The sequence below is a fragment of the Coptis chinensis genome, chromosome 5, assembly GCF_015680905.1.
Source record: "Coptis chinensis isolate HL-2020 chromosome 5, ASM1568090v1, whole genome shotgun sequence".
Taxonomy (NCBI): Eukaryota; Viridiplantae; Streptophyta; class Magnoliopsida; order Ranunculales; family Ranunculaceae; genus Coptis; species Coptis chinensis.
In genome coordinates, this window is record NC_141460.1 from 10,130,421 (window position 1) to 10,147,758 (window position 17,338).

At 38.2% G+C, this 17,338-nt stretch overlaps 1 protein-coding gene, 1 long non-coding RNA gene and 1 pseudogene across 3 annotated transcripts; 1 reads left to right on the forward strand and 2 right to left on the reverse strand.

The window, feature by feature from the left end:
* Positions 1-1,867: 1,867 nt before the first annotated feature.
* Positions 1,868-15,531, forward strand: PNSL5 (cyclophilin 20-2). The gene is made up of 7 exons (XM_086559573.1): positions 1,868-2,025; positions 2,106-2,312; positions 2,390-2,540; positions 2,621-2,709; positions 8,601-8,655; positions 12,866-12,951; positions 15,198-15,531. The coding sequence occupies exons 1-7, from the start codon at positions 2,002-2,004 to the stop codon at positions 15,348-15,350; spliced, it is 765 nt and encodes a 254-aa protein (XP_086415699.1). The 5' UTR covers positions 1,868-2,001; the 3' UTR covers positions 15,351-15,531.
* Positions 8,919-12,466, reverse strand: LOC147496620 (toMV resistance protein Tm-1(GCR237)-like; annotated as a pseudogene). The gene is made up of 5 exons (XR_015195650.1): positions 12,460-12,466; positions 12,090-12,205; positions 11,713-11,914; positions 11,011-11,226; positions 8,919-10,074 (listed from the first exon to the last, which is right to left on the reverse strand). The product of XR_015195650.1 is annotated as a toMV resistance protein Tm-1(GCR237)-like (transcript).
* LOC147496621 (uncharacterized) lies at positions 15,196-17,073 on the reverse strand. Its single transcript, XR_015194833.1, has 2 exons — positions 16,381-17,073; positions 15,196-15,619 (listed from the first exon to the last, which is right to left on the reverse strand). It is a non-coding gene; the product is annotated as an uncharacterized LOC147496621 (long non-coding RNA).
* Positions 17,074-17,338: the final 265 nt, after the last annotated feature.

The window sequence follows — 17,338 nt, forward strand, 5'->3', positions numbered from 1 at the left end:
AGTGAACACCCAACTGCAAAGTTTGGTATCTTCCTCGACGCCAAACAGAGCGTCTCTTATAAAAGAATTCCATTAGTATCGAATATAAGAGGGTTGATTGCCTCAACTGTTCACCCTGAACTGAACTGGAGAGAGAAATATGCCACAAGAGTTGGGCTTCACACCGTATGTAACGAATTCTATAGTTTCTTTTGAGACAGGGATGGCAGAACCATCCTCCTTTTCTGGATATTATCAGATGATGATAAACAGTCTTGTCCAATTCTCTACACAACTTGTTGTTATCAGCTTCCACGGACTAAGAAGAAGAAGAAGAAGCTCGAACAACTACTGAAGTAGCAGAAGAAACAAACACACATACTTGAAATGAGTATTTCTTATTAAAAGACTCTGTTTTGTTCGAAATGGTGCAGAACCAGTTCTTCCCACTCCAAAAGATTCCATCTTTACCGTTGCCATTATACAAAAAACAACTCTCCCCTGCTTCCGCGTGAAACCATAAACCGATCGGTTGTTGAGAGTTGAAACTTGAAACTTGAAACCAAACCCATTTGTTTTAGGTTGGTTCGATCCTTGATTCTGTGTTCTCTCTTTGTCTTCATCAGCAAAGTCAGCCGGATCCACTGCTTTCACAGACAAAGTCAGGTGGATTCATCATCATCCACGCGTGTATGCAAGTTGAGTATTTGACTTTCAAAATCTTTCATCAGTATATCTATTACCATAAAAAATCTTTCATCAGTACCGACTCCTCACAGACGGCGCCATTTGTCGCAACCAATTTCACGACCTATAATTTTACTCGTATTTCGGCTCTCATTTTGGATCGGCTGCACCAATTAAATTGTCTACGTATCCATTTTGGGATCAAGCCACAATAGTCCTCTCTTTCCTCACCCCTCTCTGCCTCCATTATGAGCTCCCCCCCCTCCTCTCTCTTTATTTTTATATCCCTCTCTTAGGTTCACTTCACGGGGCATAAGTATGGTATTGGGCCTATTCTCTGGGTCCAAATGCTATGGTTCATCTATGAAAACGGTTATTATATAAACAACGATAGATAAGTATGTCATCCAACGGGTAGTTCCAATTCAAAGTAAAATGTCTACAAATTCCCACATAGGTAGGGCTGTCAATGGGTCGGGACAAATCTGAAACCCGATTGAATCCGAACCGATAAGATAAGAATTTAGACTTTAAATTTATCCCGATAAGATTATTGGGCCAGGTATGGACATACCTATGTCCGATCCGATAATGGCCCGGCCCGAAATTTATAATAGTTATATTTAATATTATTAACATATCTATTATATTTTATATAATAGATATATTAAAATACATACTTGGCCTATTATCTGATCCGATAATGGGCCAGGTATATATTTTATATTTAATATTATTAATATATCTATTATATTTATTGGAAATTGACATAAAAAATTGGAAGCCATATTAGTTAGTATTGTGCCGGCCAAACAAGAGTTGTGGGTTTGATTCTTCTACTTACAAATTTGATTAAATTTTAGACAAAAATAACAGTTCCCATGTATTACTAACGGACTTAGGCCTGGCCCGAATCCGAACTTGCCCAATAGAACTTAGGCCGGGCTTGGACTCGAGATATCAAATATGATTTGGGCGGGCTTGGACCTAGGTGTGTTCTATTTAGGTCTGGGCGGTTGACAGCCCTATATGCCACACATATGAACATAGTATGATGTACCGATTAATGCCACAAACAACATAATTAACACCTCATAACCAAACGTGCACGGTTAATACCCAGTAAAGGATAAAGAAAACAAACGTGTGCGTTATTACAAAAAGGGTCCGCTCGCAGATGAGTTAATTTAGGACTCGTGCTCGGTGCACACTTTGTATGTGCCAACGGTTCTTATTAGAGTAAGTGAGTAACCCTACGGTTCGGTTGGTGTGACCCTAAAAAACAAGGCCAGTCCTCTTATCACAACTCCACTGTTTCGTTTTCTTCCAAACAAAATGGCGACTTCACTAACACCTCTGGTAAGCTCCCCCACTCAAAACTCTCACTTCACTTACATTTAATATTTTTTTAATTTTTTTTTTTAAATTTTTTTTTACAGGCAAACATTATTACTTCCCGAAGAAGTAGTAGTATCTCACAGTTGAAGCTTAAAAAAAACTCATCTTCTCCCAATTCCACCAAACTACAAAAATGCCCTTTGACTTTATCTTCTTCTGGTTCGTTCTTCTCGAGGTTCGTTCCTGCTTCTTCTTCTCAAAGGAGGACTGGATTCTTTACCTCCACCCGAGCCGCTGCTGCTGCGGAGGTCAGTCTGTTCATTTTCTTAATAATTAGACTGAATGAGACTTTTTTTTGACACGTGGAATTGGTATCTTTTTACAGGATGTGCAAGTGCAATCTAAAGTGACAAACAAAGTTTATTTTGATATAAGCATTGGGAATCCTACGGGGAAGTTTGTTGGAAGGATTGTGATAGGATTGTTTGCTGATGATGTACCTCAAACTGCAGAAAACTTTCGAGCTCTATGCACAGGTACAATTTTTTCTTTTTTCTTTTTTTAAAAATATTTTGTATTTATTTTTAGTCTAAAATGGCACTGTGTCTTATTTCAGGGGAAAAGGGCTTTGGGTACCAGGGTTCTAGTTTCCATCGTGTTATTAAAGATTTCATGATACAAGGAGGAGATTTTGATAAAGGAAATGTATGTCACTCTTCCCTTCATTTGTGATTCTCTCATTTATCTAAAAAACCTTTTAGTGCATTCTAACAACTCTATTTTTACTAACCATTTTTGTTGAGAGTCAAGGTGGTCTCTTGCATTTGTTGCGTTTATTAGTATATTAGAAAGTCTTTATGTGGAAACCATGGTGGCTTCTATGTGTTTTAAGGGAGGAGTAAAGATGTCCAAGTTACATTGACACGGATATTTGTGTCCGTATACACAGGTAAACTCAATTTACTAAGCAAAAAGGGCAAATTTTTTGTATTGCTACTAGCATATCCAAGTATTGCCAAGGTGGTGCTTCAGTCTTCTATATAACAAATACATCTATCTGAGAATGTGTTGTCACCAAAGATATCTTCAGAAGAGTCAGAATACAAGCTTGTAAATCCATCTTGATAGCAAGTAACTCCTGGTAGAGCACTGAGTTTATCCAGCTATTCCTTGACGGGAAGGAGGTTGTGGAATCATGTTCATAGAAAGTGGTGGGATGGATACGAGGTGTCAACTGGGTCTAGGTGAGGGTGGTAGAGCTACATTTGGAGTTTTCATAGATGTAAGTGGAGAGGGTTGGGGCGCTCGGCTCGCGATAAGAGATTTTTGCATAAGTCCAGTGGCATTGGAGGAAGTGGTGCCCTAATTGATGAATTAATTTTCATCACAGTGGGCTTTGCTGAAGGAGGAACATAATGTTGCACAGCGTTTGGAAGCATGTGACTATAGGAGATATGTTCAGCGTAGGACCACCTGATGGAGGGAGAGAGTGGATCAAAGCCATAGCAGATCTTGTTGGAGTGGAAAAATTCCCCTGGTAAAGCCCTTGCTTCATTCTTAGCAGCATCGATGTGCTCTGCCCCAAAAGTATTCCGAGATATGTCCTGGTGCGTGATTCTTCCAGTGTTTTCTGTAAGTGGTGGAGGAGCTAGGAGGATTGAGGGTTAGCCAAGGCAAATCCTGAGATTGGGGAATATGAGATGTGCACACCCATTTATTACCAGATACTTAGAGATGGGAGGATGTTAAGGAGTAGGGGCTAAATAAAAGCCGGTCCGTTTAAAGTGTATGAAAGACTAAAGATTTGTTTATCCTATAGCCTAGAAGCATGTCAGTGCCGGCTTCTAGTTTATGATCTTTGTCATGTGGAAATGTGGCAGTCTCAGTGGAACGATTGGTTACATTTTACGTTTTCTAGGTAAAATGTGCATACCGGCACTATCAGCTTTGTTGTGTCGACATATCATTGTATGCCGAGATTTCACAGGTGGGCATTTGGGTTTGCGTAATAGCATTGAACTATTCTTAGTTAACCAAAGTAAACTTCCATCTGTTATGGAATGTACCCCATGGTTACCATAGATGTTGCATTCGTTGCAAAGCTTGATAGTTAGATAATGATGGTATGTCTAGTAGGTCAAGTAGCTCCTTGCTACGACATCAACTTCTTGTGATTTTGTTACTTAATATATGGATGAATTGACTTTCTACTGATCCCCAAAAAGAAAAGAAAAAAGAAATGGGCAACTGGGTTATCTTAGCCATCCCTCTCTCTTTTAGCTCTTTGTACTTGGATCAATTAGAAAAATCCTCAAGTACTCTGCCATCTATTTGGCATGAATCAGCTCCCGAGTCAGTGGGGAAACTACAAATCTTCTCGGGTCACTTTCTGCATGGATCCTTTCTTCCGGTCTCTTCTAGTTCTTCACAATTTTCAGTGGTGGTTCTGGCTCTTCCAGTGCTTCTGCCTTTCTCTCACTCTTCTCCTCATCATACTGGTTAAGACTTGCAGCTTTCATGCCTTCCTCAACAAGCTGCATCTCTTCTGCGTCCATCTCCATATCTGCATCCTTTCCAAGCTTAATAACCTCCGACACATCTACCATAGTAGAAACCTTGCTCCTATTAAATTCTTTCAATGTCATCTGTGGGGGAAGCTGCTCGTCGTCATCATTTGTACATTCAATCTTCTCCATCATAAATACAAATCTCACCATTCAATCATTGCAATCTGCATTCGCTCCTGTCCAGTCTCCTTAAGTTTCCTGTCAATCTTGTTCTTGCATAAGTTCCTACTTAAGGTGGTCCTTTTACTGTCCAAGGACAGTTGTCAGACTCATATCAGCCACACTTCACCTGAACTTATCAGTTAGCCCCTAGGGGGACTAGACCTTTGAGTACACTTCATAAAGTTTAGTAAAGAATGTGTACATAAGATGGCACGGGTTTAGAAAATGGAGCTGAGTGTTGTTAATCTCTCTACTAGTCGATGTGCAGTAAGCTTTATTATAGCCAATCTTTCACCAGTAATGCCTTCTGTAAGCCGAACAGTATATTGTTTGGCTTGTGGAGCTCAAGTTCTTTATGGACAGGTTAAATTCGGTTGACCAAAAAGCTAGGATGCTGGTGCTGGTGCTGGTGCTGGTGCTGGTGCTGATGCTGATACTGATGCTGATGCAACAGATTCATTGCTATCAGTCGTGGACATGACTCTTGGATTACAATATTGCTTTTTCATTCTATATTATTGCTAGCATTAGTTTATCCTTGCTTGTATATCTATGTATGCCAAGCTCTGGTTATTACGAAAGATCTTGGTATCTTGGAACAAAAGATCTTGCTTCTAAGGTAAAAGCTGGTAATAAGGGCTGTGAGAGAGGCATGCTGTCAACTTCTAGGAGCGAAGGCTCGGTGGTGGAGGAGACCCAGTCATGTGCTGTGAACTTTAATTTGAATTCACCTCATCATACGCCATCATTTGTTACTCCAGCACGTGATACACTTATGGGTAATGGGCTGGCTACTTATGCACATCTCCCCGATGTACAACTTGAGTGTAACCAGGCTGTGGACCAGGTAAGGGATTTGTCTTATTTACAGATTCATTAGTGGGGACTGGACTTTACACTGATAGAAATGGGCCAGATCAGGTGATGGGCTGCGAACTTGAAAATGGCTTTAATGATGAATTGGTGGGGAGAGACAATCTTGTTCCTGTGTGTACTGGCCTTGATATGGTTGGGCTTACTGAACCAAGACATATTCATTCGAATCCTAATACAAGCCAATCTGGGTCAAGAAGAAACAGGGTGAGAAGGGAACGAGTGGTTTTTTCTGAGCTTTTCTCTATTGTAAGTATGACATCGGAAGGACCTGTTAATGAATAGGGAAAGAATTGGGCTGTGTTGATACTCCCATAATCGACAAGTTGGACATGCTGTTATTACAGGGCCAAGTTGGGAAAACAGTTCCGAAAAAACTGAGGGAATCACAACGATACAAGCGCATGTACATGAGGAGGCAGAAACTACTTCGAGTACTCAAAAGCAGTGCTAGAGAGTCTCACTCAGCAACTGGTGGTAGTGTAGACTAGACCGGGTTCTAACGGTGTCAACAGTGATGGTGTTGGCGGAGTTGTGGGGGTGGCTTCTGTGGTTCCCACTTCAAGGGTAGGGGAGCTTGCTGAACATTCAGTTAATGGTGTGCAGGAAAATGAGGATGCAGAAGCAGTGACACGAGCTGAATTGGTGGGTCTCAGTAAGTGCTCTGGTGGAGGGTGGTGTCAGTAGTCAGGGTGGAAAGGAAGACAAGATTTATTAATCGAAAGAAAACATTTTGAGCTTCGGTTTGAGGTGGGAAGCACGGGTGCAGGAATATAGAACTAAAATTTTGAACCTTCTTGACAAACAAGGGGAGGATAGGAGAGTTGAAGTGGAATGTGGGTTGTGATCGGATTCTTGTCTTGGTCTTTCTTTGGAATCGGCATGTGGGGATTCAGTTGATTACAAAATCTCAGATGAGGTGGTAGAGGGTGAAGTTGGGGTTAAGAATGACCTTACTGAAGCTTAATATTCTAACTTGGAATACTAATAATGGCCTAAACGGGTTGGGGGTAAGGATAAAAGAAGGTGGGTGAAAAGAATGAGAAAGAGGGGGGTGGACATTCTTATGATCCAAGAATCAAAATGGGAGTGTGTGGATAGCCGGAAGGCCGTGCAACATTGGGGTAGAGGAGAAGTGGGCTTTGCCTTTCTGCCATCTTTTGGTATGTCAAGGTATCATTACCATTTGGGACAAAAAAAAGTGGTGGTAGGAAAAATTCTTGAGGGAGCTTTTTCTTTGACAATTCGTTGTAAATGGGGTGAGAGCCAACTTTGGGGCGCCAATATCTATGGTCCGGTGCACAATAGTTTGAAGGAGAACTTTTGGGTTGAGTTGGATGATGTGATGGGTTGGTATGAGTATGTGTGGTGTCCTGTTTGGTGGTGATTCAATGCAATGAGATTTGTTTGGGAAAGGAGGGGTAGTTCGGAGGAGATCAGGTTCATGAGGTAGTTTTCTTCTTATATTAATAGAAATTGCCTTGTTGACATTCGGGGGCAAAATTAATTGATCAATAGGTGTCCTGAACCGTTATGTGAGCCGCCTTGATAGATTTTGGTGGCACCAGAGTTGGACGAGTTATTCCCTAAAGAGACATTGCATGCGATTCCAAGACCAATTCCGTATCATTGCCCCTTTTTTTGGAGTGTGAGAAGATGGAAGGGGGTCCCATGCCATTTAAGTTTGAGATGATGTGGTGTAATTCGTTTGATGAAGGGGTGGTGTGAATCTTTCCATCACAATGAGAATGTCGGTTTTGTCCTCTGGAAAAAGTTGAGTAGTCTTAAAAGAAAAGTTCAAGAAGAAGAGGAACAAAGAGGTGTTTGGAAGAGTCAAGACTAGGATTGGTATAAAGTTAGAAGAGTTGGCTTTGTTGGATCGTAAAGGAAAAAACAATACAAAGTACATTCACAACATGGCAAAGGCTAGGGGAAGAACCAATAATCTCTTAAACCTTTTTATTGGAGGTGCACTATTGGAGGATAGAGATGCTAATCATCTGGTGGGATTCGATGAAACTCTCTATAAAGAATCAAATAGGTGGAGATTAAGATTGGAAAGGATTATCTCTAAGGATAAAGTATTGATTTTATTAATTATATTAGGATTGTTATACCTACTTGCTTTAGTTAAATCACCGAACAAATTCAATTAAAGATCTCTTCTTTTCTCCTATGTGTCAAATCTTGCTCTTCTTGAGCTTCTACATCTGAACAGTATGGGCTGTAACTTAATATTTTCATTTTCACTTATTGTGAGTTCATTTCGTGGTTTGCCTTTGTCAGATAGTTAGAATGAACTTTGTTTGAAGTAAATCTATTCTCTGGATCAACAATTGGACAGTCTGTCTTCATAAAGAAGTGCAGTAAATGTGATGTTGGCAAGTGACCAAACGTTTGTTATGTAGGCAGGCCTTGTGTATTGATTTAGGAACTTAACTTAGTTATAGGTCAACATATGAAAGTGTTTGTTCTGGTATAGTTCAAGTGACCAGAAGTTTGTCTGGGAGGCAGACCTTGTGTATTGATTTAGGAACTTAACTTCATTATAGTTCAAAATATGAATGTATTGGTTCTGGTATGAGGTATTGCGCTCCCTTTGAGATATACTGATGTGTGTATGTCCATCAGCTTAGGCTTTGTGGTACTCAACAGTGTTCAATATAGCTTTATCTGTCCAAGTTACTCAGCTATCACCTGCCTTCCGTTGGTGTCACATGAATAAACACAGCTTGAATTCAGATGTTATCGTAATGATTGAAACTAATTGGCACAGTTCTTTCGTTTACTTCTTGTTGCTTTAAAGTTCCAACTTTCTGTATATTCATAGAATGCATCTAGGGTAAAACAGGAGTAGTTGTTCTTTCAAAATGTGGAACTAGGGTATGCAAACAGAAATGTTACTGAAATACAAGCCCGTATATGACCTTATTATATCTTGCATTATTATTTGGTAAAGTAAACTGATCTCTTATTTACCTAAAATAAATGCAGGGAACTGGAGGCAAAAGCATATATGGCCGGACATTTAAGGACGAGAACTTTAAATGTAAGTTAATTTTCAAACACATACATCTAAGTGCACTAGCACAGAAGCGTCACATGGCAATTATGTGCACTAATAACAGGTCATGGAAGTTCAAATCTTTAACTTTCTTACTAAACTAGAAGTTGGCTTATATGGATCTTCCTCTGTTCAACACATTACGAAATATGAGAATTCTAGATATTGATTTGTTACTTGTTGGTAACACTTTTGGCATCCTCGAGTGATGTTGTGATTTGGGCTTAGTAGTCAGTTATGCATGTATCTCGGATATTGAAATGTTCCATCTAAATTTCAAGTTTGATTTCAATCATACAGTTATTGGGTTGCTTAAACTTGGTAATCCCAGTACAACCCATTGATTGGTGCTTTCTTATTTGTTAACTAGGGTTTGCCCGTGCCCTCCGGCACGCATGAACCGGCCACACCTGTGGCATCACCTTCGAGCTTCTGATAGAGGGCTAGTGTACCACAACGTATCAAGTATAAAAACTTTGTTGAAATCTTTTATCAGTTTCCAGAATTTTGGAGACACCTAGAAATTTATAAACCTTTCAGAAGATATAAATTTGAAAGAGAATTTGTAAACAAAAAATTACTAGGTTATATGGACACGCCATATTTTGAAAAAAATCCGTGTCGGACACGTATCCACGTGTCCGTGTCGGACACGTATTGCATATAATTTACCTCAAATTTTGATATTTTTCCGTGTCCGACAATTCGTATTCGTGTCCGATACGGTGTGTCAATGTAACTTAGAAAAATTACTGATCAGTGCAATAAAAATGGGTCATACTTGATTCAAAACCTGACTAACCCACAATTAAAATTTCACGGAAATGGGTCGTCCTTCAATTGAACCTAAGGCTGTGATTGTTAACTTTGTGAATTTATTTCAACTAAAACAGGGGATAATGGAAGGACTTGTAGGTGGTTCTACAATCAAAACCTGTATCAAAGTAGAAGTATATATATCCAGTGAAACTTTTGGTGTTTATCTGAATTTGCATCTTCTTTCTAGAGATTTTGGTGGTGGAACCACCAACCAAGCAAAAACAGGATATTACAGTCACCATAATAAAGGGCAGGTCATTTACAAGGGTTTTGGTAGAATATGGATTTAATTTTAAAGGCAATCCTTTATGGCTGGTTACAAGTATCTTCAGATTTTCTTTTAATAATAGAAAAAGCATGCAATCTGTATCAAATCACTACGCTAAAATAAGGTGCCGGTGAAACTCACTGGCAATACTTCATTAGCCATGTCAAGTACGACAGCATTTGCATCTGCAAAAGGCAATAGACCCGCCTAAGAACCCCTCCCTGCCATGCGAAAACGCCTTGAGTTGTACATGACTATCAAATCTACCCCACCTGCTTCCTCAAACTTTGCAGATATGCCCGTCCCTGCACCAGCCCCTATTATCAGCATTCCTTTATTTATTTGATGTCTCAATTGTTGAAGTATTTCCCTAGTTCTTTGTAGTGTTTATGTTAGGACAATTAACACTATAGTTAGCAAGTATTGAAACTAATTTCTTCTTTACACAGCACAAACACAAAAAATAAAAAATAAAAAAGATGACATGACCAGGTTATATGGTAGACTAAAAAAATATTTAAACAGGCAACCAACATGATGCAAACCACCTTCCAAGATTGGTACCAGCAATGCATTTAATAGACAGAGTTGTTGTCACCGAAGCTAAAATAATAAAGAAATAGACAAGCCAAACAGACCAAATTTTTTTTTTACAAACATACTAACAGCCAGCCACCTCTTCACCAAAAGGAATATTAGAAGCAATCAAAAAGATGGTAGGGACAAACGGAAGAATATATGTAAGCGTGAAAGTAGCTTGTTATAGTCATTTATCACAGTGTTTCACAAAATAAACATAAAGATTTTAAAGGTGCACCACGAGTAAACTTTATCAGGTTATCTTTCCAATATCCTTACCAGGAGAGAGTATAAAACTTTCCAAACTGAAAAAGAAGATAACCTGGTCTTGCTTCAGGAAAGTTCACTGGGGTTGAAGAAATGGTTCCACCCCCAGAAAAATCCTTTCGAGAAATGCATTCCCCACAAAGATCTTGATCAGATCGTGGATGCTCTTTCGTCAGAGGATCAAAATCTTTGGAAATATTGGGGCTTATCTTTAAGAATGAGTCTACCAATGCGTTTGCAAACTCTGGAACGCCTTGATCTAATAAAATAATAAACACAAGTATCTTTAGGAAATGACAGACATGATGGAGATAATTGAATTTGAAAACACATAAAACAGCCATGCATGACATAAAAGGAAAAAAAAAAAACACAGTAAATGCTTTAGGATGAGCAGTTAGTTTTACCTGGCGATCTTCGTTTGTCTCCACAAGCCTCTCCAATTCATTTAAAAGAGTAGAAGTAGCCTCAGGATCGTAAAAGGGCTTTCCTAATTCATCCAGAGCAGAGATACCACTCTGTGGAAGGCACACACGTACCTTTGACGTTGACTTGTTTAGTTTTTCTGCTATAAAGGCGGCAAACTTCTTGTTTTCATCTGCTGTAGTACGCATAAGCGAAACCTGTGGAGATTCAATTTAGTTTCACATACAAATAGGAATGTCAACAAATTTTCTGGAGGTTAAGATGAACTTAATTTCTTCATTGAGGAGAAAAATTACTCAATTTTTTTTACTTTGGTAATTGAACTAGTAAAAGGTACATCACTGTTTATATCAACTTTTGTTTTTTTTATAACATAAATGATGGAAGGCTAATTACTTATTGTAGCAGAAGGCAGTTTTGACACAAATCAGGCAATAGAAGAATAAAAGAATTGAATTCAGAGCATCATATCCCTCAGCATATTCAGGGTTCAGTTTTGAACTCTGAATGGGTCACACCAAAGATATTAATATTTTGGGCAAAAAGTTGTCTTATTAAGACAAAACTGTCCGCCAAATTAAAATATTAAATAGACCAGACTCATATCTGGTATTGCCGAGTTTTCTATATTGAGTAAATTGAGAAAGAAAATAGAGTAACACGAAAAATGAAGCTTTATGCACCTGCTCATTGTGGATATAAATGTTTTTTTGGTGAAACTCGGAAGGAATTGTATACTCCGAAGTTCACCATATCCAAAGCACCTACACTGAGAACTAATAGAACCTTCTTTTCTATGATACTATCGAAGCAGGAACTGTCACAGGCCATGACACCTCCAACTACATAATCTGCAACTTCTGTTGTTGTGATATCCAAAACACCCTAATAAAATACAATAAAAAATAAGTGCTTTGAATGAATAAAGAACCACAAGGAGAAAGCATAAAAAATTCTTGGAAGCCATGAAAAGCTTAATTTGAGTTGAAGTCAGAATTGCTAAATGAGCCACTATGCTAGACTTGACTCAGGTTCCAAATATGATAAGGTAACTACTTACCATATACATAATGGGAAGTTGAAAAGATAATCTACAACAATTCTGAACACCAAAAATAGGTTGAGTGAGTGTTAGTTTGTAACTCCTCAAGTCATATAGATGTGCAAAGCCAAATCCTTGTACGTGCACAAAAAACAAAGTTAACCAATAAAGAACTCCAAGCAAGTAAGTTCTCAAGTCCGATTTTCATATCAAAGAGAAAATAATCCAGAAAACTTAATAATCTAGTTAAACAGAGCTGATAAAATTTGAAGTCAAATATGTTTTAGAGCACTGCGTCCGAGAATTAGGAAGAGAAAGATAAACTAACTGAATCTCACCCTGTTACGAAAAAGGAAGAGGAAGATAAGAAGAGGAGAGAGTAGCATACCTGACATGGGTCCGAGAGTGGCGGCTGGAGATTTGAGAAGAGAAGAAAGTGAATGGAATCTAAAAGTTTTTACCCTTTAAAATGATATTGTAGAACTGTACCTAAAGTAGAAAATAGCACACCACTTATGATAGTTTGAAACTGCCATGTCACAACTTGTGAAATACAAAGACAACCATAGGATGGAGGCCCTGCGGGCCCCACACCATTGCTTTTTATTAGATAGATAAGTTGCTAAAACTATCTAATTTGCTCTCTCTGCCATTTCTACCCATCATATTAGTAGATAATGATTATGTGGTATCAAATTGTTTTGCTTTATGTATTAGCAAACTATATCCGTATCACATGAAACTCAGTGAAAATACATACCAATTGCTGGGTTCTGAAGTCTGAGATTTTGCAGTGGCTCATGTGGGACCAGGAACTCTTAGCATGGCAAATGCGGGGCCAAATACCAATGGAAGCCAATTTTTTATCTGCACTGTCAAGGTAATGCCAAATCTTTATTGCATTAAACTCTTTAGGACCTAGTGGCAGTTTCCTTTCCAGAAGACTTTCATATATTGTGTACTTGTGATCCTTGTCTTTTATGGTGACAAAGTATGTAAAAAAAGCAACACCTCCACTATGGCCTATTTCTTCAATGTTCAACCACATCCCAAGTGTATATTATTACAAAGGACCTAAACAATTTTCAAGTCTATATCTGCTAAGTAGGAGACCTAAAAGTTTCCCCATTCCATGACTTATACTAGTACGCCATTTTGTTCTCATCTATACGTCTCTTCCTCTGTTATTTCTTCATTCAACTTCGTATCGAGAATGAACATTTGCAGATTTTAAGAGTTGAAAGCCATAAGACTAGTCCATGTATTTGTTATTTTTTTGTTTTGTTAATATACCTATTATTATAAAAAATAAAGAGTCTCAATGACACTCGACTTTGTCCAAGAAGTGTCCCAAAAGTGTCTTGGAGTGGCCAAGCCAATTAAAAATTAAGAAATGTGTTTTGATGTATCTGAGATGGTATCGGACGAGTGTCTAGTGTCCATCACGAACTCAACTTCTTCTCATTTTTTATCTGTAAAGTGTGTATATTTACATATAGCTATAATATCAACAATGTAGGGTAAGATATCCTACAAAAAATACAAGGAGAAACTGGAAAACAAGAAAAATACATTGACAAAGCTGCCACTTAGAACAAGACCACCACCAACAAATCCCATTTGGATATAAAGTCCACAAAGGGTGTCTCTCCACTTCACCCCAAGACTTCGAACAAAGGAAAATGAGATCTTTGATCAATATTATCAGCTTTGCAATTGACATCACACTACCATCAAAGTGTTTCCTATATATTTCAAGCCACAAAGCCTACGTGATAGCAAAAGGTAAAATGATCCGTAGTTTATACACCCCTTTGGAGAATCTAAGCTTAGAGCCCAAAAAACCAACAAATCTTTCACTTACCGAGAAACAAAATAACTCCAGATCTCCCATGAAAAATGAAAATGAATGAGAATGTGGCTATCTGACTCTCCGTCAGCCATACCAGCTGAAAAAGAGACGTGACAAGGTACTTTTGTTGACCAGATGAAAGTGCTAGGAAATTCGGAAGGGAGATGAGAGAACAATGAAAAATATAAAGATTTGGATGAAACATGCCATTGGAATAAGTAGAATCTCGAAATAGCTAGAAACTCGTAATTAAAATTGTTATAGGCTATAGTGGGATACTCATGATTCGTTTTTGCTGAACCAATTCTATGCACTCAACCATTGAACCATACCCAAAGCATAGCATGTAATATCCAGTTGGTGAAATGGCAATTTTCGTAGGTGGGTGTTTTTCTCTTAACGAGTTAATCTGTATTGGAAACTTCAGGCATAAACTGATGCTTCCAGATTATTAATTTCCTCGAGTTAGTCTGTCTCCTAACCAGAAGGAACAGTATGAAGTCCCTGCTCCTTGGTCCTTACCAACCTAGGCTAGAATCGGCAATATTGTCTATATCTCGGTTATATGCTATGGAACATGGGCACACCATATTTCAAAAATAATCCGTGTCGGATGTGTATCCACGGTGTCTGTGTCGGACACATATTGTATGCAATATACCTCAGTGTTTGATTTTTCGCCAGGTCAGACACTTCGTACCCGTGTCGGATTACAGACACACCCTATCCATGTCAATGTAACTTAGGTAGTTAGGTTATATGTTTCGATTCTTAACCAATTTAGGCCATATGTGTTTACCCTGTCAACAGCCTTAGGAAAGCTCACCCATATCACTGACAAAACGGCGATAATTTAATCGAAACACCAACTTTAGACTATACCTCAATTTTTGGGTCAGCACTGTGTTGGCAGATTGGTACTTTTGTCCGTGGTAGCAAATATTTTAATTGTGGAATTGTGGGTTTGTCTGTGGGGAAGATCACTTGTACAGTTTAAAGTTCCCAGATGCCAATTTTCAAAGGGATGTGGTCATAGTTCAGAATTTTTGGAATTCTGAAAATCTGGAAAGCCGAAATTGACAATATTTTGACCCATGTCATATTTTGATTTCAACTAATTTCAGAGCATCAATATTTCGACCATATGTTGTTTTTTCCATTTTTTTGAAAAACTGAAATATTTGGCAGAATTCCGACATTCCGTTGAGAATCATGAACACTGGATATGGCACACATTATTTGACTCTTATGTACTCGTGAATTTGTCATTGCAGACACCTTGGTTGGATGAGAGGCACGTTGTGTTTGGGCAGGTTTTGGAGGGCATGGACATTGTCAAGCTGATTGAATCACAAGAAACAGATAGAGGTGATCGCCCAAAAAAGAAGGTTGTGATTAGTGAATGTGGTGAACTTCCAACGGTCTGAGAAGCATCTGTCCACTATCAAGTTCAGCCTTAATTTTGTTTCTATCAAACCTTTTGATTTAGCTCCTTTGCCTGTTCAACGAATTTTCTTCTGTCCATGTAACTATTTTTGTTAGAAGTTATTATGGTAGATCCGTAGATGAGGACACGAAATGAATACTGAAACGAGGGTTTGTTTCATAGAGATGCTTGTGATGCTTCCATAGTTCCATGTTTCCTGTTCCATGTGAGCATCAGAGCATGGGCCCGTGAACGTGTTGTCTCTATATACTTAGGCTCTGTTTGGCTGCAAGAGATATTGTATTACTTAACTATGATTAGGTGATACAAGTCATGAGATGGAGTACTTGTGTGTCTGCCTCTTATCCTATCACATGTTTTACTTGGCTACTGTTTGGTTGACATTCACACTTATATACTCATTTTTTATATCATACAAAAGAAAAACTAAAAACTAAAAAAAAAAAAAAAAAAAAAAAATATACAAAATTTGCAAATAAAAACTTAAAAACAAATAAAAACTAATAAACAAATAAAAGGGAAAAAAAACTTTAATTAAATATTGAATACATAAGCACCCAATTGATTTATACAAAAAACATCCAAAAAAAAAAAATCCCAATTTGATTAATAATGTGAAGATTTAAACACTACTTTTTGAAGGAAAAAAAAAGTTTTATTGTGAGAAAATAAAAAAGGTGGAGAGAAAAAAAAAATACATAAGATTTATAGTTCCATTAATAAGATTCCCATGAAAGAGAGAGAGGGAGGAAGAGAAAGAGATAGGGAAAACATTCTTTATGTGTTTTTATTTTTTTTATTTTTTTCTCTTTCATGGATAGAAAACATGTTTTAGTGAATCTGGACTTTTCCTTTGGATTTGCTTATCCACACTTTTGTGTTCCCGCAATTCAAGGGGCTTACTAGAGTATCCACGTTTTAGACAGACCAAATACCTATACAAGATAAACATGACTGCCACGTCACCAATTCCTGAATATGGACTCTCTATTCACACTGCCAAACAGAGCCTTATTGTGAATCCTGTATTTCGGATGAGTAATATGAATGTTTGGCCAACATAGTGTCAATCCTGTATTTCTGATGAGCAATATGACTGTTTAGCCAACCCTCTGCCACCAAAAGCTCAGGTTTGTTCATTTCCGGATTTGAATGTTTTTTCACCACTGGCTTAAAATGAATAGGTGGTGTGAACTCAAAGCAGTATTCGGTAAGATTTTTGATATCGTTTGTCGGAGCACATGTATTCTGTCTTACAATTAGTACTTAATCTGAAAACGGTTACTGGCAACCAATTTTGTCTTCGTTCAGCACTTCAGTCTGTTCAGTGCTCATTGATCTATAAATAGTTAAGACAAGCATCGGCCCATTTGCTATCCTTCAGGACTGGAGCAATTCAGCTTTTCACTTGCCCCTCTTGAATGGAAGGTCTGTCGGCTTGACTATTTCATTTCTTTCCCATGTGCATCTCTGATCGTCCTGTGCTTCTCTCCCACTTAGTTTGGTACCTGTGCTTATCAGTTGATCTGCACCGATAATATCTTGTTATTTACATGTGAAAACGTTCTGTCCTTCTTGTTCGTGGTACTGTTAGTTTCGTCTTCTACGTTTTGCTTACAACTGCCCTGAGCGACATGGCGGCCTCTAGTGGTTTAGCTGGGGATGGAAACATTAATGTGGATCGTACTTGTGGTCTTGTGGATGTGGGCATTTAATTTTCCTAATGTTTTCGATACTAATAGTAAAATAAACTAGTGATTTTTTTCGACTTTGAATTCCCATTTCCCTAAAAATGTGTTGTATGAAATTATGCGTGCTCACATTTCGTAAAATCTTAAATGAAAAAAGTGGGTTCTCCATGGAAAATTCTTTGGGGTTTCTTATTATTATCGTTGTTCTTATTTTGAAGGTGAAGAGTAGTAGTAATACCTCGTGTCACAACCAGTAATCCATATACGTTTTAATGAG